This window comes from Ornithorhynchus anatinus, chromosome 5, assembly GCF_004115215.2.
Source record: "Ornithorhynchus anatinus isolate Pmale09 chromosome 5, mOrnAna1.pri.v4, whole genome shotgun sequence".
Lineage (NCBI taxonomy): Eukaryota > Metazoa > Chordata > Mammalia > Monotremata > Ornithorhynchidae > Ornithorhynchus > Ornithorhynchus anatinus.
The window spans coordinates 22,474,835-22,501,760 of record NC_041732.1 but is presented as its reverse complement, the minus strand read 5'-3'; the positions used below and the strand labels follow the sequence as shown (position 1 = coordinate 22,501,760).

The following is a 26,926-nucleotide window of genomic DNA, read 5'->3' as shown; positions in this document are numbered from 1 at the left end:
CTTGCCTGCAGAGGAATCAGTGTGAATTAGCCCTCAGCTGCATTCCTTGGGGAGCATTCTGCTTTGACGTTATGTTTTTTGAAGTTAAGATCTCTCTGCCCGTCCTCCTCTGCCCCTAATGATTCTTTCTGAAAGGGGTTGATGGGGAGGAAAGAGAATACGTACAGACTTTTCTTTGGGAGGGTCAGAGCAGCCTTCTCTGCTTGGATGTGGCAGGGTTTCAAGTGAGGCTTCAGACTCTGTTACCTTGTTTGTTTGTTTTCCCATTCGAAGCTTATTTTGCCCTGTATGATTGGGGATGTGAAGGCGGAGCTTCTCGATGGCTGATTGCTCAGCCGGCCAGCCTTGAATCCAAAATTAGCCAGGACTCCGCCTGACCGGGAAGATGGCAGGCTGGGAAATCGGCTCCCTAAGGTTGGGTGGAAATTGAAAGCCAGCCAAGAGACTTCCCGAGCCAAAGTCCCTTTGGTACCTGAGCGGCTGCAGAGATGAGCCGCTTTTGAGGAGGAGGAGAGTGTCGGGGGGTGGTCCGTCGTTCTGGTGAAGGAGATCCTGAGGTTTTGTTTGTGCCCCATTTATTCAACATTAAAGCTTAGCCAACCCTTCTTTTGTCCTTTCTGGAAGGAGGAAAAGGTGCATAGGGCAAGGGGACTGTAGAGGGGCTCTCTGGATGGTTTGGCCTGGAGGAATAGAAGATTGGGTGGCATTGGGAAGCTCCCTCCATTTTTCGCTAAACTTTGCTGGTTAATCCACTGAGCTTTCAGACCCGCTTAAGTGGTTCTGCTTCTTGAGGGAAAGATCACGCCTGCATATTTTATTGTATTACACTCTCTCAGGTGCTCAGTACAGTGCTCTGCATACTGTGAGCACTCAATAACTACCATCAACTGAATGACTGAGACCAGCCCTGAAGTCAGCCTGTGACTTACCGCCAGTTCCCAGATTCTATTTCTCTTGAGATTCTGTGAAAAGCCATTTCCTCTGGGAAATCTCAGCAGATGATTTTTTTTTCCAACTTCCTGAGTAATGCTGTTGTTGGAATCTGTTTTTAAGTACTTTTTCATACTTTTCTCCACATTTTTCTCTGGAAGATTAGAGGCCAAAACACCTCTGTCTAGACATCCATGGAGCAAAGGCACCCACAGGAAATAATGCCAACAAATTTAGTACCACTAGACTATATAGCCAGGCAGAAATGCCTGAGCAGTGGAATTCATTGTGACGGCTCTCCGCACAGGAAAGCTTAAGCATTCATTAGTTAGACCATCAGGCAACTCTTCCAAAGGACTATTCTTTGTTATAAATAAGTTGAATTTGGGAGTCCCAAGGTCTGTATGTTCCCAGTTTATTTTCTGGGTTTTTTTGGTGTGTTTTTTTAGCGATTCTCCAGTGCTTTTGGAAGAATGGACTAAAAACTCGTGCTATGTGGCCTCATTTCTAAGATTTAAGCACCCGATTCTTTATTCGTGTATGGACATGGGGAAGGGAGATTGGCATGAATATGTTTTGAGGCACAAAAGGTCATATTATACAGTTCATTTTGTATTAGTGGTAGTGATTGTATTCATTAAGCATTACTCAGAATGAAGCTCTTGTACTAAGCATTGGAAAATACGTACAGGGATTAAAAATAGGCCAGGTCCTTGGCCCTACAGGATCTCATAATCTGAGGAGAAGCAAAGAAGCCTAGCAGAAAGAACATGGGCCTGGGAATCATAAGGAGCTGAGTTCTAATCCAGACTCCATCAGTTGTCCTGCTGTGGAACCTTGGGCAAGTCACTTCATTTTTCTGAGCCTCAGTGACCTCATCTATAAAATGGATATGAAGATTGAGCCCCATGTGGGACAGGGACTGTGTCCAACCTCATTAGCTTGAATCTACCCCAGTGCTTAGTATGGTGCCTGGCACAGAGTAAGTGCTTAACAAAAGCCATCAAAATAAATAAGTGAAGTGGGGGCAGCCACAGACGCACTGGAAAGACAAAGAGAAAAATAGAAAACAGCAGTCAGAGACAAGGATATGTGTCATAGGAGTCCATATGGGGACTGTTCACCAACAGGGCAGTTCACGGTCCAACATTTACAACAGTCACTGCCACAAGACCCCCAACATTCTAATATCACAGGAGCCCTGCTGCTCTTCGTCCCCTCCCTGCCACAGGGGAGAGAGCAGGATGGGGCTGATGCCGCAGGGAATGGTGGCTGAGGGATTTCTTCCAACTGGCAGGACTTGCACACTGTTGGAGGAATGGGAGGGTCTCGGGGATTTTGCTTTGTTCCCAACCAGTTGTGATGGAGAGAGCAAGAAGGGGCTCAGTGTTGAATGAAATGGTGGCTATAAGGGCTCTTCCATTCCCTTTTAGCAGACATTTGGACTCCTTTTGGCACCTCGATAAGCCACATGGCCCAGTAGAAAGAGCATGGGCCTGGATGTCAGGGGATCTGGGTTCTAATCCTGGCTCCACCACTTGTCTGCAGCGTGACCTTGGTCAATTTATTTTGCTTCTCTGGACCTCGGTTTCTTCATCTATAAAATGGTGATCCAATATCTGTTCTCCCTTCTATTTGAACGGTGAACTCCATATGGTCAGGGACTGTATCTGATCCGGTTATCTGGTATCTACCGCTACACTTAGTACAGTTCTTGGTTCATAGTAACAAATTCTGCAATTATTATTATTTTTTATCAGCATTTTTGCCCATTCAGTAATTAATCCTAAACCCTCTAGTGGTTTCTTCTGTATATATTTAGAGATCCAAATCTTTTTACATAGGAGGGAAAGCAGCATGGCCTAGTGGATAGAGCATGGGCCTGGGAGTCAGAAGGACCCGGGTTCTAATCCCAGTTACGCTACTTGTCTGCTGGGTGACCTTGGACAAGTCACTTCACTTCTCTAGGCCTCAGTTACCTCATCTGTATGTAAAATGGAGGCAGTGATTGGGTGCCTCATGTGGGACATGGATGGTATCCAATCTGATTAGCTTGTGTCTTGTCTTATGTTGTCAAGTCATTTCTGACCCATAGCGACTCCATGGACACATCTTATCCAGACCCCCCCCACCTCCATCTGCAATTATTCCGGTAGTGTATCCATAGAGTTTTCTTGGTAAAAATATGGAAACGGTTTACCATTGCGTCCTTCCCCACAGTAAACCTGAGTCCCCAACTTCGACTCTCTCCCATGCCGCTGCTGCCCAGCATGGGTAACAGATTGTAGCAGATTGCCTTCCACTCGCTAGCCACTGCCCAAGCTAGGAATAGAGTGGGTATGCCTCTACTTGACTCTCCCTCCCATAGCCGAGACTGGTAGCATACAGTAAACTCTCCAGGTGCGATCCTGGGAGGGGAGCTTGTGTCTACCCCAGTGCATATAACAGAGCTGGGCACCTAGTAAGCACTTAACAAATACCATTTTAAAAATAGATGTGTTTACACTAGGGTCACATCTACCAACTCTTGTATTAATCTTTCCCAAGTGCTTGGTATAGTGCTGGGCACACAGTAAGTACTCAATAAATGCCATTGACTGAATTGCCTTATATAAATAAATTTCTGTGTAGTCACTGTCCGCAAATGTGAGAAGGATGTGTATGTATGCTCTCATTATCTCTGTGTTCCTCTGTCATTGGAAGTTTACACCTTTAGGGAGGCAATTTTCTCAGACACCCTCATAGTGACAGGTGGCACATTCTCAGGCCAATGGTATGTATTGCTTGGGTGAATAAAAAGAATGGGATATTTCCACAATTTATGATAAGGCTTTGTTTCTTATCCCCCTAAATTCCAAAGCAGCAGATGGCAATGTAGAAATTGTATTTTGTTTGGGTAGCAGGTCATGTATAGGAACCCAGGCCCTGAAGGAGGAGTTAACCTTGAAGTTCTGTTTTGTTTATCTGGGTGGTAGACCTCAGGTAGTAAAACAGATCATTTGTAAGGGCTGGGGTAGTGTTTTGTTTGGGTTGAACTAAAATATTTACAGGGGAGAGACTGACCCATCCACGTGGTTATTAAGGGTCAGTTGGGCCACCTTTTCTCATTGACCACAACTCAGAGGAAGTGTCCTATATTGATAAATCCAGTGCAGTTTTAACAACAAAAATAATGTGGTATTTGCAAAGCGCTTACTGTGACTCAAGCACAGTACTAAACGTCGGGGTAGATACAAGATTTATTCATCCATTCAGTTGCTTGAATTATTGAATGCTTACTGTGTGCAGAGCACTGTATTAAGCACTTGGGGAGTACAGTACAACAATAAAACGCATTCCCTCCCCACAACGAGATAATAAGGTCTCATGTAGAGCTCACAGTCAAAATAGGAAGGCAAACAGGCATTCCCATTTTCCAAACAAGGGAACTGAGGCACAGAGGAAGTGAAGTGACTTGCCCAAGGTCACACAACAGACAAGTGGTGGAGCCACAATTAGAACCCAGTTCCTCTGCCTCCCAGACCTGTGTTTTTTTCACTAGGTCACTCAGTTTTCCTGAGGAACAACTAATTGGACTTTGAGATGTGTACTAGTCTTAGCGTAGGAATGTCTGCTTCCTGGCTTAGGCCCAGTAAGGGTAGAGGGGAGTTGGCCTGCTTTTGGCTCAGAAATGACCAGATTCCCCTAAAGGACCTTGGATACAAGGAGTTGGCCCCAGCGTCCGGATTAACAGACCTCTGAGCTTCTTTTGTTCTGAGGCATGGCTGTGGCACTTCCAAGGGGCGGAAGCACGGACAGAAAAATCCAAAAGCAGTTGGAGAGGCCTGGTGGAACTTTATTATCATGGGAATGTCTGTCCAGTTCTAAACCGGAGAGGTTGCCCAAGTACCAAGAATGAGATGTGAAGGAGAGACGCTTGTTTGCTTAGATCGATGGAGACCCGGGGGTGGTGGGTGAAGAAACCAAGAGTCTAGTGATCCTTGAGGTTTGGGGGTAGACCCGGGGTAAGCTCTGAAGATCCCCAGTTTTATTACCAGAAACTGGAGCACTTGGAAAGAATTTGCTTTCCCATATTCCCATATTAAAGAAGCAGCATGGTCTAATGGAAAGAGGGCCTGCGTTCTAGTCCTGGTTCTGCCACTTACCTGCTGTGTGACCCTGGCCAAATCACCTAACTTCTCTGTTCCCCAGTTTCCTCATACCTGCTCTCCCTCACTTAAAATGTGAACCCTGTTTGGAGTAGGGACTTTGTCCAAACTGAATACCTTGTATCTACCTCAGTGCTTCGTATAACACTTGGCACACTGAAAGCACCTAACAGATACCACAATTATATTCTTTTTCACATCTCCTCTCGTCAGACTTTCAACAAGAGTCAAGACCAGCTTCCTCCATAAAATGGGTTTCTCGAGGAAATCCCAGGCAGGGGGAAGAAACCAGCTTGTACTTTCTCTAAAGACTGTGGAGAACTCTCTGAGACCTGCCTTAGGGCCCTAGCTGCATCTTCTGGTTGAATTACATGGTGAATTATCTTGATCTGCAGATTGTTTATAGCTCTGAGACCACATAAATGGAAAAGGCATCAGACTCCATTTATTTTTTTTTCCTTTTTTTCTACAGTATTTGTTAAGCACTTACTGTAGGCCAGGTACTGTTCTAAGCAATAGAATAGATACAAGCTAATCAGGTTGGACACAGTCCATGTCCCACATGGGGCTAACAGTATTAATCCCCATTTTACAGGTGAGGTAACTGAGGCACGGAGACGTTAAATGATTTGCCCAAGGTCACACAGCAGGCAACTGGAGCTGGTCTTAGAGATTTAGATTATACAAGATTTTCCTCTTGTAACTGCAGTTGTTTATGGAGCTCCTTCTGGGCAACAGCTTTCTGCTTATTTCCCTGCAAATTCCATCCCTAAACTAAGAATCCATCCTTTTCCAAGAAGAGTCAGAGCTCCAGCAAAGGAATTAATTACACAGTCAATCGTATTTATTGAGCACTTACTGTATGCAGAACACCATACTAAGCACTTGAGACAGTAATAATAATAATAATAATGATAATAACAATGGCATTTGTTAAGTGCTTACTATGTGCCAAGCACTGTTCTAAGCACGGGGTGGTGGTGGGGCATACGAAGTAATCAGGTTGTCCCACCTGGGGCTCACAGTCTTAATCCCCATTTTACAAATGAGGTAACCAAGGCCCAGGGAAATGAAGTGACTTGCCCAAAGTCACACAGCTGACAAGTGGCGGATCCGGGATTAGAACCCATGACCTCTGACTCCCAAGCCCAGACTCTTTCCACTGAGCCATGCTGCTTTTGAGGGTACAATACAACAGAGTTATTAGACTTGTTCCCTGCCCACAACGAGCTTGCAGTCTACCCGGGGAGACAGACATTAATATAAAAAAATGAAATGTGGATATGTGCATAAGTGTTGTGGGGCTGGAAATGGGATGAATACCAAGTGTCTGAAGAGTAAAGATTCAAGTGCATTGACTAGGCAGAAGGGAGAGGCTGGTGAGGAAAAGAGGGTTTAATCTTGGAGGAGATTTGACTTTGAGGTTTCCCTTCTGTCATTTCACCTTCTCATCATAATAACTTTGGTGAGTGTTAAGCACTTACTCTATGCCAAGGGGTAAATAGAATTCGACACGGTCTCAGTCCCACATGGGGCTCACGATCTAAGTCAGTCAGTTAATTAATTGTATTTATTGAGCACTCACAGTGTGCAGAGCACTGAACTTAGCACTGGGGAGAGTACATTATAACAAACATATTCCTTGCCCATAATGAGCTTACAGTGTAGAGCAGGAGGCAGACCGTAATATCATAAAGAACATTACAGATATGGACATAAGGGCTCCTTTCTCAAGGTCGCACGTGGAGAGTTTCCAGTACTCTACCAGTCTTGATTATGGGAAGGAGAGTCAAGCAGAGGCTTACCCATTCCATTCCTAGCTTGGGCAGTGGCTAGTGAGTGGAAGGCAATCTGCTACAAGTCAAAACTCACCTGTGCCGGGCAGCAATGGCATGGGAGAGAGTCGAGGGCGGAGACTCAAGTTTACCGAGCGGAAGGAGTGGGAGAAGTAAGAAAGAACCACAGCCATATTTTTACCAAAAAAACCTCTACGTTTATATTACCAGAAGTACTGTAGTTGAAGGTGGGGCGTTCTGGGAAAGATGTATTCATGGCCTTGCTATGGGTCAGACACAACTCGGCGGCATAAGACAAGATATAAGTCGTGTGGGGCTGGAAGCGGGGATGAATAAAGGGGGCAAGTCAAGGCAGCGCAGAAGGGAGTGGGTGAAGAGGAAAGGAGGGCTTAGTCAGGGAGGGCCTCTTGGAGAAGATGTGCCTTCAATAAGGCTTTGAAGGTGGGGAGGGCAATTGTCTATCATATATGAAGAGGGAGGGCGTTGCAGGCCCAAGTCAGGATTTGGACATGAGGTCGGAGGTGAGACAGATGAGATCGAGGTACAGTGAGAAGCTTGACATTAGAAGAGTGAAATGTGTGGGCCGGGTTGTTCATTCAGCCATATTTATTGAGTACTTACTGTGCAGAGCACTGTACTAAGCACTGGGAGAGCACCTTGCAACACTAAACAGTAGTGGGGTGAGGTAGGAGGGGGCAAGATGATTGCCCCCTTAAAAGCCGACGGTAAGCAGTTTCTCTTTGATGAGGAGGTGGTTGGACAACTACTGGAAGCTCTTGAGGAGTGGGGAAACATGGTCTGAACGTTTTTGTAGAAAAATAATCCCAGCAGTAGAATGAAGTGTGGACTGGAGTGGGGAGAGACAGGAGGCAGGGAGGTCAGCAAGGAGGCTGATACGGTAATTGAGGCAAAATAGGATAGAGGCATGGATTAATGAGGTAGCAGTTTGGGTGAAGAGGAAAGGGCGGCTTTTAGCGACGTTGTGAAGGTTAAACCGATAAGATTTAATGATGGATTGAATATGTGGGTTGAATGAGAGAGAGAAGTCAAGTATAATGCCAAGGTTATGGGTTTGTGAGACAGAAAGGGTGATGGTGCCGTCTCCAGTGATGGGAAAGTCAGTCTAAGGAGGCGCTGTCAAAGTCATGTTAACTTCTTTCCCTCTAAACTGCCTCATTGCTAGTGGCTGCCTTGGTCGTGCCTGGGAGAAGGGGCAAAAGCCTCCGAGCTTAAGTACCTGGCGGAACTAAGTCAGGGTCCGCCCCTCGAGAGCAAGGCAGTGGGTCTTCTATGTGAATTGGTGGTATTTATTGAGTGCATACTGTTTGGAGAACTATATTGAGCACTTGTAAGAGCACAATACAATAGGGTGGGCAGCTACATTCCCTGCCCACAATGAGGTTACATCTAGAAGGGGAGACAAAGATTAATATAAATAATTTATAGTATATAATTTAGAGATGTGTCCATAAGTGCTGGGGGATTGAGGGTGTGGCGAATGGTCACAGATCCAAGTGCATAGATGACTCTGGAGGGAGAGGGAGCTGGGGGAAAAGAGGCCTTAATCGGGGAAGGCTTCTTGGAGACGGTGACCTTCTGCTTCTTGTGATAATAATAATGTGGTATTTGTTAAGTGCTTACTATGTATGTGCAGAGCACTGTTCTAAGCGCTGGGGTAGACACAGGGGAATCAGGTTGTCCCATGTGGGGCTCACAGTCTTTATCATCCCCATTTTACAGATGAGGAAACTGAGGCCCAGAGAAGTTAAGTGACTTGCCCACAGTCACACAGCTGACAAGTGGAAGAGCTGGGATTTGAACTCATGACCTCTGACTCCAAAGCCCGTGCTCTTTCCACTGAGCCACGCTGCTTGTGATGCTCCCAAGCACTTAGTACAATGCTCTTCTCACAGTAGATGTTGTAGCTGCTGGCAGTGAGTGTTTGGGGGGGGGGAGCAACCAGAGTCTGGGGAGAAATTATTTGCCCCTTTTATCAATCCTGAATTGTCAGAGAAGAGGGGGTGTTTGTGGTGCAGCTGATTGGCGTCTCTCATATCACTCATCAGCTTGTGACGGAAAGATCACATTTCTTCCTACATCAGTGGGCTCTCACTCTGCCATCTCTCCTGAGGTCATCTGAATCCTCTCCCACTGTAAGCCCCAGGGAGTCTGCCCTCCACCCAGCCTCCAGGCTCACTGGGAACAGCACTTCCGATTTGTCACCCTGACTAGCTGGATCCTTTGTTCACAAGCCCACAAGCCATCTGGCTTAAGAAAGATGTTCCATCAACCACTCTTATGGACTCCATATGGATAGCTGGTTGTCCCTCTTCAAATCAACAGCATTTGTTTGGAAATCAACAGTTAACAGCTTTGGGGTGTGACAGCCTGACCCTGAACTTGAGGATTGCAGAAAACAGAATCTGCCCTTTAGCAATTGACTGCCATCTTTCTCTCCCTTACTTGCTTTCTCCTGCCAGTTGGCCTACCCAAGATTAGGGTTTGCTGCTCTGGGGAAATCCTGAAAATGCAGGCAATAAAAGTATTGTGGTATTTAAGCGCTCACTGTGTGTCAAGGACTGTACTCGGGGCTTGGGTAGAGAGATACCAAGTGGGTCACAATCTCTCTCCCTCATGGGGCTCACAGCCTAAGTAGGAGGAAGAACAAGTATATAATCCCCATTTTACAGATGAGGAATTTGAGGAACAGAGAAATTAAGTTATTTCCCCAAGGCCACACAGCAATGCAAACCCAAGTCCTCTGACTCCCAGGCTGTGGCTCTTTTCACTAGGCCATGCCACGGCTCACACTTGGGCTCGGTTTAAAACTGAAAACAAAATCATAACCACCCCCATTCAGCTTCGTTCTGAAGCCGCCACCAATTGGTCTGACTCTTAACTAATTAATTCCAGTCTCCTTTATATAAATCCCCCCAGGGAGTTGGAGGGATGGCAACACGGTGAGGTGTTACATTTTCTGAGGTGTTTCCTCAGTGCATTCCCTAGGTGTGGGCACCAGTGTCAGATGTATGTTTCAAGTCTGAACAGATAAGATTTTTTCAGTCATAAATACGGGTGTTGTTAATAGCCTCACTTCTTAACTTGTGAGTTTGAGACATGTATCGGAAAATCAGAAGTACAGAGAAATACACAAAAGGGCCATTCAGGAAATGAACAAGAATGTTTGCTTTATCGTGAGCACAAGGAAAGGAATCAAATCAAAAGAATGTATCAAACAAAGTCATTCTTGTCCAGGTGTGAGATAGCTAGTAAAAGTGCCACAGTTAGGAAAAAGAGTTCACAAAGCAGTGAGTGAAGGTTTGTGTTTTTTAGACACAGTCTTCATCTTTGTTTTGGAATTCTTGGGTCCTGAGGCTTTCTCACACACTTTTAAGCCAATTCTAAATTCTATGGCAGGGAAGAGGGTGTGTGAAAAACAACAGAAGTTCTAAGTAATGTGACTTAGCAACTCGTGACTGCAATTTAATGGAAGACAAAGTACTTGAGAATTGTACAGAAATGAGGAGGAAATATGCCTGTGCTTGGCTCTCCTGGGGTGATTTGAAGGTTTCTCAGAAAGTTGGTGATTGCAAATGTGTCACTCCTCCAGGAAGCCCCTCTGGGTTGCCATGTCATAACTCCATTCATCAGTTACTCCAGCTCTCTTGCCTTCTCCTCCCCAATATTTTTTTCATTGTGTTTGATGATGATGATGGTATTAGTTAAGCACTTACTATATGCCAAGCACTGTTCCAAGCGCTGGAGTAGATACAAGGTGGTGTGGTTGTCCCACGTGGGATTCACAGTCTTAATCCCCATTCTACAGATGAGGTAACTGAGGCCCAGAGAAGTTAAGCGGTTTGCCCAAAGTCACATAGCTGACAGGTGGCGGAGCTGGGATTAGAACCCATGACCTCTGATTCCCAAGCCCATTTTCTTTCCACTCATCCACACTGCTCCGTGCATTTGTTAAGCATTTATTGTGTCAAACACTGTTCTAGGTACTGGGGTAGATACAAGTGAATTAGGCTGGGCACGGTCCCTGCCCCGCATGGGCCTCACCATCTAAGTAGAAGGGAGAACAGGAGAACTGAAGCACAGAGAAGTGAAATGATTTGCCCAAGGTCACACAGCAAGCAATTGTCAGAGCCGGGTTTAGAAGCCAGGTCCTTTGACTCCCGGCCCTTGCTCTTTCCACTAGGCCACACACGCTTCTGGAGAAGCAGCGTGGCTCAGTGGAAAGAGCACGGGCTTTGGAGTCAGGGTTCATGAGTTCGAATCCCAGCTCTGCCACTTGTCGGCTGTGTGACTGTGGGCAAGTCACTTCACTTCTCTGCGCCTCAGTTCCCTCATCTGTAAAATGGGGATTAAGACTGTGAGCCCCACCTGGGACAACCTGATTCCCCTATGTCTACCCCAGCGCTTAGAACAGTGCTCGGCACATAGTAAGCGCTTAACAAATACCAACATTATTATTATGTATAGCTGGAAAATTGTTTGCCACTGTCTCCATAGTTGAATTTTAGGGTTCTTTTTTGGCCATGCCAATCTCACTATCGGTTTGACCATCTGGATTGCCCATGCCTCCCTCCCGTTAGAGCTTAAGATCTTGTGGGAGTGAAGGGGGAAAGGGAGGGGAGTGCGCAGAGACCTGGATACTTGTCCTGTGGCTCCTGGCATTCAGTGGCTGCTTAGGGAATGTGATTAACCGATCAACTTTTGGGGAGACTTGGTGGACTTGGATCTTACTTAAAAATAAAAACAATTATTTTGGCATTTGTTAAGATCCTATTATGTGTCAAGCATTGTTCTAAGCAGGGATAGATGCAAGTTTATCATGTTGGACACAGTCCCTTTCCCACATGGGCCTCACAGCCTAAACTGGAGAGGGGAAAATTTAATTCCCAGTTTCCAGATGAGGTATCTGAGGCACAGAGAAATAAAGTGACTTGCCCAAGCTCACACAGCAGACAAGCGGCAGAGCCAGGAATTAGAATAATAATGATGGCATTTGTTAAGCGCTTACTGTGTGCCAAGCGCTAAGCTAAGCGCTGGGGTAGATACAAGGTAATGAGGTTGTCCCACGTGGAGCTCACAGTCTTAATCCCCATTTTACAGATGAGGTAACTGAGGCACAGAGAAGTTAAGTGACTTGCCCAAAGTCACACAGCTGGTAAGTGGCAGAGCTGGGATTAGAACCCATGTCCTCTGCCGCCCAGACCCACGCTCTTTCCAATAACCACACCATGCTGCTTCTTCTGTTCCCAGTCTTTGTTTAGGACAGATGTGTTGGTTTCAGATGTCCTGTTATCCAGCCCAAGAAAGAACCTCAGGGAACATGGCCTAATGTAGGGAGACAAGTCTGGGGTTTTGGAGTTTGGAGAGAGAGGAGGTAGTGTGTTTGTTGCTGGGGCAGGATCATGCTGTTGAAACAAAGACTAGCTCACTCTCATTCAGCGTGCCAGAATTTGTTTCCCAATCCCCTCCCTTAAATGGGGCCTGTTTCAGATGGTTAAACCAGAGAAAATTATTCCCCAGGAAAAATAGCCCAAATCTTCCTCTTCATCAAAGCTCAGGTGTATTCAGATCAGCTCGATAAGGAAGGATTAGCTGGAGACTCTAAATTTTTTAGCCATGTCCCTAAGGGGCTGTTTAACTTCAGGCAAATCACTTAACCTCTCTGGGTCTCAGTTTCGCTATCAGTCAAGATCCAAGATAATCAGGGTGGACACGGTATTTATTGAGTGTTTACTCTGTTCAAAATACTCTGTTCAGAAGCCCTTGGGAGGGTACCGTAAAGTAGACATGATCTGTACTTTCAAAAAGCTTACAGTACAGCCGGGGAGAAGATGCTAAAATAAATTACAGATGGGGGATCAGTAGAGTGAAAAGATATGTATACAAGTGCCGAGTTCCCAAGTACTTGGCTGATGGTGTCAAAAATACCTACTTTTCTTAACCGCAAGTGGATTTTTTGAGGACAAAATGAGCTACGGTCAAAGTGCCTTGTTAAAAAAAAAAAAATGAGTCATATAAATTCAGGGGACTGTTATACGCGTTGCAGAAGGACCTTCAGAATCACAGTTTCTCAAGAAGACAGTGACTACGTAGTGGAGAAGATCATCGATAAGAAGGTCGTGGAGACCAGAGCCATGGGGCCCCAAATATCAGTGCTATATGATGGCCTCAGGGACTGTCTGAAAAGCCCTTTTGGGCAGGGAACATGTCTACCAACTCTGTTGTATTGGACTCTTTCAAGCACTCAGTACAGTGTTCTTCACATAGTAAGCACTCAATAAATACAATTGATTGATCAATTGACTCTATCTCTGAAAAGCCAACCCCTTTTCCTTCTTGGAATCTTTGCCCAATCAAAGTTTCTACATATTAAGGGGGCTTTTCAATTAGGAATGTCATAGGACTTGTCTGCTAATTCTAGTGTACTCTCCCAAGTACTTAGCATAGTGCTGTGCCCCAAGCTGGTGCTCTGTAAAGACTACGGATTGGTCTATTCAAACCTCAAAGCCTCCAGACTTAGGCAGTAGCCCAATCTTGTTCCTGTGTCAGGTGAACCTGAATTTAGGTTGCTGTACCTCCTTGGGGGTTGGGAAAGACTTGTGCAAGAGACACTCCCAAGAGGCCATTACCAAAGGTAAAGAAGCCAAAGGAGAAACAGTTGCCTCCCAGTGAATGTTGCCACTGAAGCAGGCTGTGTGGGGGAAAGTATAGGACATTGATAATTTGGGGAATATAGGCACCTTGCTCATGCATGAGTATAGTGTATTTATGTACATACTTATTATTCCATTTATTTTACTTTTGGCATATAGCTATATTTCTCTTTATTTATATTGATGCTATTGATGCCTGTCTACTTGTTCTGTTTTGTCTGTCTCCCCGCTTCTAGACTGGCCCGTTGTTGGGTAGGGATTGTCTCTGTTGCCGAATTGTACTTTCCAAGCGCTAATTACAATGCTCTGCACACAGTAAGCGCTCAATAAATACCATTGAATGAATGAATATGTGTGTAGGAGTGCACCCGTGAGTCAAGGAAAAACTAAAAATAGCACTTGTTAAACACTTACTATGTGCCAAAGTACAACATAAGCGGATCGGTCAATCAGTGCTAGTTATCGAGCACCTACTTTGCTCAGGGCACTGTTTTAAGGGTGCTTAAAACCAAATAAGTGGACATGGTTCCTGCCGTCAAAGAGATGACACATAGGGCTCCCAGGTTTACTTCTGTTTCATTGGAGCCTCTGATTTGAATGCAACAATTGCAGGAGACCCGGCTGGGCGCTATAAGGATGATTTTCCCGATCTGTCGAAACAAATATACGGGCAGTCGGACACAAGTAGAGAGTGAGGGCTGCGGTGAGAGTGTTTGTGAGTTGTGTGATGCTTCTGAGATGCCCGTGCCTGCTTCTAGGGACTCCAGGAGCTCTGCTTCTGTAACACCAACCTACTCTGAAGCTCCAGAGAGTTGGCTGGCCATCCTAAGGAGCTTAATTGCAAGCTCTGAATCAGCTTGTTCCCATCGCCATTCTGCTGTAACCACAAGAGTCTACTTTGCTGTGGTTCTTGGCATGTACCAGTGGCTGGTCAGTATTTCCTCCCCTGCACTTTGAGCACAATAGCCCTTTAAACATCTCTTAAACAGCTGTACCCATCAGAGATCCAAAATCTACAACAGGGAATGTATTCTGTGCCTAAAAGTCCTCAGCGTAAGTTTGTATCCATTGACACGCCTTGTAATTAGCAATCACTCAATCAACAGCATTTTTTGAGCCTTGCTTGTACTAAACCCTTGGGAAAGAAGAGTACAACAGAGTTGGGAGACATGAATCTTGCCCACAAGGTGTGTCCAAGTCTACAGGGGAAGACGGATATTGCAATAAATTATGGGTCGGGAAAATAGTAGACTATAAGGATATTTTCATAAGTGCTGTTGAACTTGGATGACTATCAAAATCCTTAAGGGGTACACGGTCAAGTTCATCGTTAATGTAGAAGGGAAGGTGTGTAGGAGAAATTAAGGGCTCAGTCTGGGAAGGCCTCTCGGAGGTGATGTAATTTTAGGAGTGTTTTGAAGGTGGGGAGAGTGGTGAATTGTCAGATATGAAGAGGGGCAGAGTTTCAGACTATCGGGAGAATGTTGACAAGGGGTATGTAGCAGGACAGATGAGATTGAGGTACACAGAGTAGGCTAATATTAATGTTGGTATTTGTTAAGCGCTTACTATGTGCCGAGCACTGTTCTAAGCACTGGGGTAGACATAGGGGAATCAGGTTGTCCCACGTGGGGCTCACAGTCTTAATCCCCATTTTACAGATGAGGGAACTGAGGCACAGAGAAGTTAAGTGACTTGCCCACAGTCACACAGCCGACAAGTGGCAGAGCTGGGATTCGAACTCATGAGCCCTGACTCCAAAGCTCATGCTCTTTCCACTGAGCCACGCTGCTTCTCCTTAGAATATTAGAAGAGTGGAGTGAGCGGGTTGGGATATAGTAGGAGATCAGCAAAGTTAGGAGGGATATAACTGATTCAGTGCCTTAAATGACTCAATCGGTGGTATTTAGTAAATGCTTACTGTGCACCGAGCACAGTACCAAGCATTTTGGAGAGAACAAGACAACAGAGTTAGTAGATGCATTCCCTGCCCACAAAGAGCCTACGGTCTAGAGGGGGTGAGAGACATTACAATAAATTATGGGTAAGTGCATAAGTGCTGTCTCTCTCAGGATCACACCTGGAGTTTCCAGTAATAATGTTGGTATTTGTTAAGCGCTTACTATGTGCAGAGCACTGTTCTAAGCGCTGGGGTAAACACAGGGGAATCAGGTTGTCCCACGTGGGGCTCACAGTCTTAATCCCCATTTTACAGATGAGGGAACTGAGACACAGAGAAGTGAAGTGACTTGCCCACAGTCACACAGCTGACAAGTGGCAGAGCTGGGACTCGAACTCATGAGCCCTGACTCCAAAGCCCGTGCTCTTTCCACTGCACCACTTGGCTATGGGAGGGAGAGACAAGCATACCTATTCCATTCCTAGCTTGGGCAGTAGCTAGCAAGTGGAAGGCAATATCCTACAAGTCCAAACTCCCCTGTGCTGGGCAACAGTGGCATGAGAGAGAGTTGAGGGCGGAGACTCAGGTTCACTGTGCAGAGAAGGCAATGGTAAACCACTTCCATATCTTTTACCGAGAAAGCTATGGATACACGCCCAGAATGATTGCTGATGGAGGTGGGGGTTCTGGGAGAGATGGGTCCATGGAATCACTGTGGGTCAGAAATGACTCGACAGCACTAGACAAGCCGTATGTGCTCCGGGACTGAGAGTGGGGGTGAATAAAGGGTACAAATCCAAGTGCTAGGGTGACCCAGAAGGGAGAGGGAATATGAGAAATGAGGGACTAGTCGGCAAAGGCGAAGGAGGAGATGGTGATTTTTATAAGGCTTTGGAGGCGGGAAGGGTGACTCTCTGTTGGATATGAATAGGAAAGGAGTTCCAGACCAGCCGGAGAACATGGGCAAGGGGTTGGAGGTGAGAGGGACGAGATTGAGGTACAGTGAATAGATTGGCATTAGCGGAATGAACACTGCAAGCTAGGTTGTGGAAGGAGAGTAGTGAGGTAAGATAGGTGGTGGCAAGCTGATTGAGTGCTAAAAATGATGGTAAGGAGTTTCTGTTTGATGCGGAAGTGGATAGGCAATCACTATAGGTTATTGATGAGTGGGGAGACATGGGCTGAACTCTTTTTTTTTTTTTTTTTGAAAAATGATGGACTGAACACTTTTTTGGAAAAATGATCCGGGTAAGAGAGTGGAGTATGGACTGGAGTGGGGAAAGACAGGAGGCAGCGAGGTCAGCGAGGAAGCTGATGCAGTAGTCAAAGTGGGAATTAACTGCTTGGATCAGTTTGGTAGCAGTTTGGATGGGGGAGGAAAGAAAAATGCTTCCATTGTTGATCAAAACACTTGTGGGTTAGGATCAGGGCACTAGGTTCAAGCAGGATGAAGGATTTGGATCTTTAGGATGGATTTTTTGGGGGGAATCTAATGTTCTCATTTTGGTAACTGCACTGTGTTACCCCTGTTCAGATTAGGTCTCTGAGACTTCAGCTACAATAATTGTGGTATTTGTTAAGCACTTACTATGTGCCGGGCCCTGTACTAAACATTGGGGAGGATGCAAGAAATAGGGTTAGAGACAGTCCCTGTCACACGTGGGTCACACTCTTTAATCCCCATTTATAGATGAGATAACTGCCGCCCAGAGAAATGAAATCACTTCCCCAAGGTCACACAGCAGACAAGTGGTGGAGCCAGGATTAGAACACATGTCCTTCTGTCTCCCAGGCCCATACTCTGTCCACTGGGCCATGCTGCTCCCTCTTTAGCTTGTAAGCTCATTGTGGACAGAGAATGTGTGTGATTATTGTTATATTGTACACTCTCAAGCACTTAGTACAGTGCTCTGCACACAATAAGTGCTCAATAAATATGAATGAATGAATAACTATTCTTTTGCACTACAAATCTCTCCTCTGCGGTTCTGCAGCCTGAGTTTCCCCAGTGTAGTTTTTCTGTCACTGAGACACGGAACCCTGTAGTCGGCCGCGGACTACCGTAGAGCCTTCGGAAAAGGGCTGGAGTTAAGCATTAAGCATTGTTCTACAGAAGTGGCCTCAATGACAGACCTTTAACTCCTGTTACATCTCTTTTCTCTTCCAGATCAATCAAGAAAGTTGGTGTCGGATAGAACCCAGTCCTACCACGCCTGTTTTGGCCATCACAAAAGCACCAGGTAAGCAGCATTTTGGTTCTGAGTTGAGCGATTCCCCCAACACTCTGGCAAAAATCTCCCTGCCAACCCCCACCATGGGAAGTACAGAATCTCATTCCAGAAACAAAACACTTTGACTCTGACGTCTTCCTTCCCTCAACTAAACCCCCGCCACTAATCTGGAGGAAAGGTTATGTGTCATTCAGGGTTGTTGTTGGCATTGAGTGTCAGCACTTAAAAGAACTGAAGATGAGCACATGTAATTACCTGGCTTGATTTCTGCAGGAATAGGCTTCATGCCTGGCTTTATGATTCATTCAGAAGCTTCCTGGGCAATTTGGGCCCCTAAACTGGGAATTTGGGGCTAGAAAGATAAAAAGCTTGCTGGCACTATCTGAGGTAGAGATTTGCTATTGGGTCCTGAAGTTCTGGCGGCAGACAAATGTGGGAAAGGGTCATAGAAAGCAGGGTAGGGCGGTGACCACAGAGCTGCTTTGGTCTATTCTGTGTTCGATCACTGACTCATTTTGGGGTCCAGAGAAGGTCCCTTGGCCACTGTGAGCTTCAGGGTCTTCATCTGAAAAGTTGACCAAGCAGAGGGGTGGTGATGGGGATACAATAATGAATGATAACAAAGGCACCCACATATTAAAGGGCCGCAGCCAAATCCATCACTGGTAAAATGCAACTAGGACTCACCGTGAAAGGCATATGTGTGCAATTCAAAATTGTGCTCGTCTCGTACCAGCCTCCTGAAAGGTTTTTATTGTGTTTTTTGTTTTTGTCTTAATTTACCAAGTCTTTGCCACATGCCCATTAATCAGTGACTCAGAATTCTGCCACCTAGGTAGTACACTGTCCATCGGTGCTATACAGTGAGGTGGAAAACGGAGCAGAAAGCATGACCACGGAGGGAGAGAAGAAACATGGGGAGTAGTTAACTCTAGATAGAAACAGAATGTCCTAGTGGATCAAGCACGGGCCAGGGAGTCTGAAGGTCATGGGTTCTAAGCCTGGCTCTGCTACTTGTCTGCTGTGTTACCTTGGGCAAGTCACTTCACTTCTCTGTGCCTCAGTTCCTTCATCTGTAAACTGGGGATGAAGACTTTGAGCCCCATGTGGGACGACAGAGACGGTGACCAAACCAATTATCTTGTATCTACCCCCGTGCTTAGAGCCGTCCTTGGCACATACTAAGCCCTTAAAAAATATCATAATTATTACTATTGTTGTTCTTATTATTGTTAAACCCAGCTCTGTCACTTGTCTGCTGTGTCACTCTGAGCAAGTTACTTAATTCCTCTGGGCCTCAGTTTCCTCATCTGTAAAATGGGGATTAAATCCTACTCCCTCCTATCTAGACTGTGAATCCCATGTGGGGCAGGGACTGTGTCCAACCTGATAAGCTTGTATTGACCCCAGGGCTTAGAACAGTGCTTGAAACCTAGTTAATACCTAAATACTTAACAAATTATGACATGTGTCGATGGTGTGGACTCCCGCCAGAAGTCCTGTATCTACTACCAGAAAATCCACTCAACCTCTTTAAATGGTTTCATTATGAATAAATAGCAGGACAAGATTGCCAGCCATGACGTCCTGAAACCTCATCGACCCAACAGCAGTGAGTCAATCAGTGGCATTTAATGGGTGCTTCCTGGGTGCAGGTCACTGTACTAGACACTTAAACATGATCCGTGCCCTCGAGGAGTTTACAGTCTTGTGGGATTGACATGCTCACAGGCACACAGATCTCCTGGGCAGGACATTTAAGGAGAATGGACGGTAGTGGAAAACCCAAGCAACTGCTCTATAGTGACCTGAAAGGAGGCCTAAACAACTCAGGGGGCCAGAATATACAATTTAAAGATGGAGTGAAGCCGAGTTTCAAGCAATGTGAAATAGCATTGGAGCATTTGAAGGAGAGAGAAGCAGCGTGGCCTAATGGAAAGAGCCCGGCCTGGGAGCCAGAGAACCTGGGTTCTAATCCTGCCTCCACCACTTGTCTTCTACGTGACCTTGGGCAAGTTACTTCACTTCTCTAGGCTTCAATTACCTCATCTGTAAAATGGGGATTGACACGGTGAGCCCAATGGGGGACAGGACTGTAGCCAACCTGGTTATCTTGTACTCCAGTGCTTAGTACAGTGCCTGGCACATAGTAACCATGTAACAAGTACCATTAAAAAAAACAACAAAACTCTGCAACAAATAGACCATCCTGGCAGGCAGCAGTCTGGAAAAGAGGGTCCCTATAAATTGGGGCTTAAGAGGCAGGCTCAAAAACAGAATCAGGCCCATGTGTGGAACAAATCCATTAGCACAATAAGAATCTATCTTTAGGTAAAAAAATGTGAAATAGTGTCAGTCATCCATGAGTCTTTTCAACCACACAATTGTGGTATGTGTTATCATGTGCCAAGCACCATATTAAGCACAGGTTAAGAAGGATCACATTGTCTGGGGTGTGTTCTTTGAAGATGATATGCATCAGGAGGTTAGTCTGCATTGCTGCGGGAGTGTGGTTACACCTGGGGAAATGCAATTGCAGCTTGGATCTCTTCCTCTACTGAGACTCTGCCAGGATCCCGGATTCCTTAATTTGGATGTCTCCAAAGAGAATCTTCTAGAACAAGCAAGGGGTTGCTCCACTGCCCTCATCTTTGTGGGGGAGGGAAAGTTAGAATGCCCCAGCCATGATGGAAAGGTGGCCCCGGGCTAAGACTCTCCCTGCCTGGTTTCTTGACTTGCCCTTCACACTTTTGCTACCTCGCTGAACTCTTCCCTAACTTAATGCCCTGCTTTGCTAATTGATCCTCACTAGTTGGGTTATGCCAGAACTTTTCAAACTACAAAACCTGTCCTACTACAGGATTATTCCTCCCGTACCAAAGTCAAATACTATCTGAAGAACCTTCCAACTCACTTTGTTGTTTTTTAAGAGGATATTTGTTAAGTGCTTACTATTTGTCAAAACTTAATCAGGCCAAATGCAGTCCCTGTCCCATATAAGGCTCACAGTCTAAGTAGAAGGGAGAACAGGTGTTCAATCCCTATTTTGCATTTGAGGAAATTGAGGCACCAGAGAAGTTAAGTGACTTGCCCAAGGTCACACAGTGGGCAAGTGGTGGAGTAGAGATTAGAACCCAGGTCCTCTGGCTCCCAGGCCCATGCTCTTTCCACTAGGCTATGCTGCTTCCCAGTACTGCTAATAATAATTGGCTAAGCACTTACTATATGCCAGGCACTGTACTAAGCACTGTGGTAGACACAAGTTAATCAGGTTGGACACAGTTCCTGTCTCAAGTGGGACTCCAAGTCTTAATCTCCATTTTACAGATGAGGTGACTGAGACAAAGAGAAGTGAAGTGATATGCCCAAGGGCACATGGTGGGCAAGTGGTGGAGTCAGTATTAGAACACAGCTCTTTCTGACTTCCAGACCCATGCACTAGCCAGTAGACCATGCTGCTTCTCTTAATGTAGATCACAAATCCCATGACATGGTTTCGAGGCCAAGATTGTTTTTCTGTCTGTGTCCCTGTGTGTCTGCTTCTTCATCTGTCCCGTCATTAACTGGTATTTTCCTGACTAATGGTGTTTGTTCCCTAGGTATTCTAATTAGCCCTGGTCTGTTCTGATCTCCTCGATTCAGCCTCTCTTCCAATTTTCATTCCTCATGCCCCAGTATCCTCCATTTGACGATTGCAATTGCAGTCGCTGGGTGATTTTCCTCCAAGTTCCTTACAGTCTCCCTCCTTGCTTAAAGACTGTGTCTGATTACTTGCACTGTGAGCTTACTTACACTGATTACTTACTTACACTGATTACTTACAATGTGAATAGAGACTGTGTCCCACCTGATTATATCTTGTATCTACCCCAGTGCTTAGAACAGTCCTCGGCTCATAGTGAACTTTTAACAAATACCACGACTCTTATTATTATCCCACTAGACTGTAAACTCTTTATGGGCAGGGAACATGTCTGCTAATTCTGCTATATTGTTTCTCTCCCAAGTGCTTAGTCAGTGCTCTGCAACTAGTAAGTGCTCAATAAATATCATTAATTAAGACCAGTCCCCAACCCTTTGCTGTTTTAATGGGATTGGTTTGACTTTTCATCAGACCTGCATATGGAGTACACCTGTGTTTCTGCTTCCTTTGCTTCCTCTGGGATCTGTTTCCAAAATCCAATTGGTGCTGTGGCCTACTCCTCTAAAAGAAGCCCAGATATCGATCATTGGTTAATAGCTATGTGCACAGGAAGTGTGGGACATCAGCATACAATAATAATAATTATGGTATTTGTTAAGCACTTACTATGTGCCAAGCACTCTTCTAAGTGCTAGGGTAGTTACAAGGTAGTGTGGTTGGCCCACGTGGGACTCATAGTCTTAATTCCCATTTTGCAGATGAGGTAACTGAGGGACAGAGAAGTTAAGTGACTTGCCCAAGGTCACACAGCAAAGTGACAGAGCTGGGATTAGAATCCACTTCCTCTGACTCCCAAATCCATGCTCTTTCCACTAGGCCACTCTACTTCTCTGTTACCCTGTGTGCACACTGGTCACATTAAAAAAAAAAAAAAAGCAGTGTGGCTTAGTTGATAAAACACGGGCCCGGGAATCAGACGGTCATGAGTTCTAATCCCAGCTCCACTACATGTCTGCTCTGTGACCTCGGGCAAGTCACTTAACATCTCTGGGCCTCCGTTATCTCATCTGTAAAATGGGTATTAAGCGTGTGAGCCCCATATGGGACAGGGACTGTGTCAAACCTGATTAACTTGTATCTACTCCAGCGCTTAGAACAGTGCTTGGCACAGAGGTGCTTAACAAGTAACAAAGTTACTATTATTATTATAAAAATGTGATAATATTCATCAACAACACATAATGATTGCTTGCCAAAGACATATATCACCATTAAGCACTTGGGGGACATACAAAGAAAGTAAAAGGCCATCGCCTGCCCTCATGGAGTTTACAATCTTATGTGGAGAAAAAAGGAGAATGTAAATTGACAAATCAGCAATTCATAAAAGAGCCAGGGGACCATTGATAGATAATAATAATGTTGGTATTTGTTGAGCGCTTACTATGTGCAGAGCACTGTTCTAAGCGCTGGGGTAGACATAGGGGAATCAGGTTGTCCCATGTGGGGCTCACAGTCTTAATCCCCATTTTACAGATGAGGGAACTGAGGCACAGAGAAGTTAAGTGACTTGCCCACAGTCACACAGCTGACAAGTGGCAGAGCTGGGATTCGAACTCATGAGCCCTGACTCCAAAGCCCATGCTCTTTCCACTGCGCCACGCTGCTTCTCTACAAGATAGATACAACCAATTGACAAGTAAGTAGTGAATGAATAAATCAGCCAGTATTCATGGGAGTTCTATAGTGACTTTTGGGGATGATAAGATCGGGAAAGTGGAGATTAACTAAAGGAGAGCTTTTAAAAGGAGAGTTTTGAAGGGAGAGGATGTTCCATGCAGGGGTTAAAATATGAAAAATGAGTCTTAAATGGGAGATTCTCCAGGGACGTATGGTTAACAGGTCAGTCAGTCAAGTAGTGGCATTTATTGAGCCTTATTGTGTGAAGAGGAAGCAGCGTGGCTTAGTAGAAAGAGCTTGGGCCTGGGAGTCAGAGGACCTGGCTAATTGTGTGACCTTGGGCAAGTCACTTAACTTCTCTGTGCCTCTGTTTCCTCAACTGTAAAATGATTCAATACCTGTTCTCCCTCCCACTTAAGGCTGTGAGCTCCATGTGGGACAGGCACTGTGTCTGACCTAATTAATTTGTATCTACCCCAGCACTTAGAACAGTGTTTATCTCAAAGTACCATCAAACAGAGCACTGTACTAAAGTCTTGGGAGAGTACAATATAAAAGAGTACTCAGTGGAAAGAGCCCGGGCTTTGGAGTCAGAGGTCATGGGTTTGAATCCCAGCTCTGCCACTTGTCAGCTGTGTGACTGTGGGCAAATCACTTAACTTCTCTGGGCCTCATTTACCTCATCTGTAAAATGGGGATTAAGACTGTGAGCCTCTCCCCCGATTAGACTGTAAGCCCGTCAAACGGCAGGGACTGTCTCTATCTGTTGCCGACTTGTTCATCCCAAGCGCTTAGTACAGTGCTCTGCACATAGTAAGCGCTCAATAAATACTATTGAATGAATGAACAACCTGATTCCCCTGTGTCTACCCCAGCGCTTAGAACATTGCTCTGCACATAGTAAGCGCTTAACAAATACCAACATTATTATTATTAAAAGAGTAGGTATAGACTATCCTTGCCCACAAACAGCATGGCCTAGTGGAAATGAGCATTAGCCTTGGAGTCAGAGGACCTGGATCTGCCACTTGTCTGCTCTGTGACCATGGGCAAGTCATTTAACTTCTCTGTGCCTCACGTTCCTTATCTGCAAAAATCAGGGTCCACTTCCTGTCCTCCATCCTACTTAGGTTGTGGGAGCCCCTTGGGGGACCTTATTATCATGTAACTATTCCTAGGGCTTAGTACAGTGCTTGACACATAATAAGCACTTAACAAATACCGCAATTTTAAGGAGTGTATAGACTACAGGGGGAGACAGACATTAAAATAAATTACAGGTGAATTACAGGAACATAAGTGTTGTGGGACTGGGAAAAGCCAGGGGCAGTACCTAGTGTGTAGTGGGAGAAGAGAACAGAGAGTTTAGAGAGAGGTAGCAGGAGGAGAGAGCTTCAGAGGGTGTTTTGTTCTAATCTTTTGCTGCCATATGGGAAAGTAAAATCTTGATTTAATAATCAAAAAGTTCATGTGAAATTGAGATTTGCCCCCTTAAAAAAGAAAGGAGGGGGAGAGGAAGGGGGATTTGTTAATTTTTTCCTTATTTTTAGACGCTTTAACTCATGTGACCTAGGGTGTGGGATGGATTTTCCCTTAGTGGGGTTTTTTTTTGGTGTTTTTTTTTTTTTGAGGGCTGTTTTGTTCCTATTTTATTGGAAGAGTTTCAAGATGCTCTCCACCACCCTTCTCCCACTCCCCAGTGCCCGCTCATCCTAAACTCAACTCTCTGGCCTAATTCCACGTCTGTTTGGATTCATTTTCCGAGGGAGGTATTTCTCAAGTCCCAAGTCGGGAGCTGGGGGCTTCCTAGTGAGTTTTCCATTGGAACATCCTTGAGCCAGTTTGTTTTTCAGTGCAGAATTTGGACACGGTCTGTGAAGCTGCCAACTGGATGTGTAGCAACCATGCAGACGTGCTGTTCCAGCCTCCTTCACCTCCCCTCACTCTCCCAACCCCTTCTCTCTGACTGTGGAAGGGAGGTTCCCATTTTCCAAGAGTGGAAGGAGGATGCCGGGATGAAGATGAGGAAAAGCCCTGTCTGCTGTCATTCGTCTGTTCAGTTTGTGGTCTTTGCATACTGTGAGATTTGGGGAAGGACGGCGAAGTGAGGGTCTCCCCATGTTTATTCACCCCACCCTCAGCCCCACAACACTTAAGTATGTCTCTGTAATTCATTTAATTTATATTAATGTCTGACTCCTCCTCTAGACCGCAAGTGCCTTATAAGGGGAACGTGACTACCACCTCTTACATTGCTCTCTCCCAAGTGAAGGAGAAGCGGTGTGGTCTAGTGGATAGAGCACAGTCCTGGGAGTCAGAAGGACCTGGGTTCTTATCCTGGCTCCGTCACTTGACTGCTGTATGATCTTGGGCAAGCCACTTCACTTTTCTGGGCCTCAGTTACCCCATCCATAAAACGGGGATTAAGACTGGAAGCCCTGGGTGGGACAGGGACTGTGTCCAACCTGACTAGCTTTTATTCATTCATTCATTCATTCAATAGTATTTATTGAGCCCTTACTATGTGCAGAGCACTGTACTAAGCGCTTGGAATGAACAAGTCGGCAACAGATAGAGACAGTCCCTGCCGTTTGACGGGCTTACAGTCTAATCGGGGGAGACGGACAGACGAGAACAATGGCAATAAATAGAGTCAAGGGGAAGAACATCTCGTAAAAACAATGGCAACTAAATAGAATCGAGGTGATGTACATTTCATTAACAAAATAAATAGGGTAATGAAAATATATACAGTTGAGCGGACGAGTACAGTGCTGCGGGGATGGGAAGGGAGAGGGGGAGGAGCAGAGGGAAATGGGGGGAAAAGAGGGTTAAGCTGTGGAGAGGTGGGGGGGGTGGTAGAGGGAGTAGAGGGAGAAGGGCTTAAAACAGTGCCTGGAACATAATAAGCACTTAACAAAAAACGTAAAAAAGTGCTTCGTGCAGTTCTCCGCACACAATAAATGCTCAATAAATACGATCAATTGAATGATTCCATGAGCAGAAGACAGAAGAACTTCCCTGGGATCAACACCCTCTACTCCATTCCCTCAAAATAGAGTGGAGTGCTTTTCTTGCGGTAGCTTTTGGCCAGATTTTGAAAACTTGACTTGAAAAGGCCAGGCTTCTTTTTTCACTTCTGTTCACAATTCCTCCAGCCCCACCAGTCTGTCAGCAGTTCCCCCACATCAAGATAGGTGGAGGGTACACAGGTGGCTTCTGGAAATGTAATGATAATAATGATGGTCATCATGATAGCACTAAAAGTGCTGAACTAAGTGCTGGGATACATATGAGATTGTCAGGTCAAACACAGCCCCTGCCCCTCATGGAATGCTAGTCACAGTGTGTCTTTGTAAAAGAGCAGGAACCTGGGAGTCAGAAGGACTTAGGTTCTAATACCAGCTCTGCCACTTGCTTGCTGTGTCATCTTGGGCAAGTCACTGAACGTCTCTGTGCCTGAGTTTCTCCAACTGGAAAATGGGGATAAAATACCTTGCTCCCTCCTACTTAGACTGTGATCCCCATGCAAGACAGGAATTGTGTCTGACATAATTAATTTGTACCTACCCCAGCACTTAAAAGAGTGTTTGACATGTAGTAAATGCTCAACAGATACAGTAAAAAAGGAGGGAGAACAGATATTGAATCCCCATTTTACAGATGAGGAAAATGAGGCACAGAGAAGTTGGGTAACTTGCCATTGATCACACAGCAGACAATGGAAGAGTCGGGATTAGAACCCTGGTTTTCTGACTCCTGGGCTCTTTCCATTAGGCCATACTGCTTCCTGTGGCTTCAGTGCTGACCCCTCCACACCCAAAGTGGCCAGCCATCCAGTCATCCAGTGTTTTTTTTTTTGGTATTTAAATACTTCCTCTTTGTCACTCACTGTACTAAGCAATGGAAAATATACAAATTAATCAG

The 26,926-nt window shown here is 45.4% G+C and overlaps 1 protein-coding gene and 2 non-coding genes across 13 annotated transcripts in view; 2 read left to right on the top strand and 1 right to left on the bottom strand.

Moving 5' to 3' along the window:
- AKAP13 (A-kinase anchoring protein 13) overlaps window positions 1-26,926 on the top strand; it is a 394,860-nt gene that overhangs the window by 256,368 nt on the left and 111,566 nt on the right. For all 11 annotated transcript variants that reach the window (XM_039912298.1, XM_039912295.1, XM_039912293.1 and 8 more), the window contains one exon: window positions 17,613-17,685. In XM_039912298.1, coding sequence (XP_039768232.1) covers window positions 17,613-17,685 — 73 coding nt within the window. The remainder of the gene's footprint in view (window positions 1-17,612; window positions 17,686-26,926) is intronic.
- LOC114812452 lies at window positions 3,211-3,348 on the bottom strand. Its single transcript, XR_003760104.1, has one exon. It is a non-coding gene; the product is annotated as a small nucleolar RNA SNORA7 (small nucleolar RNA).
- Window positions 6,803-6,940, top strand: LOC114812412. Its single transcript, XR_003760065.1, has one exon. It is a non-coding gene; the product is annotated as a small nucleolar RNA SNORA7 (small nucleolar RNA).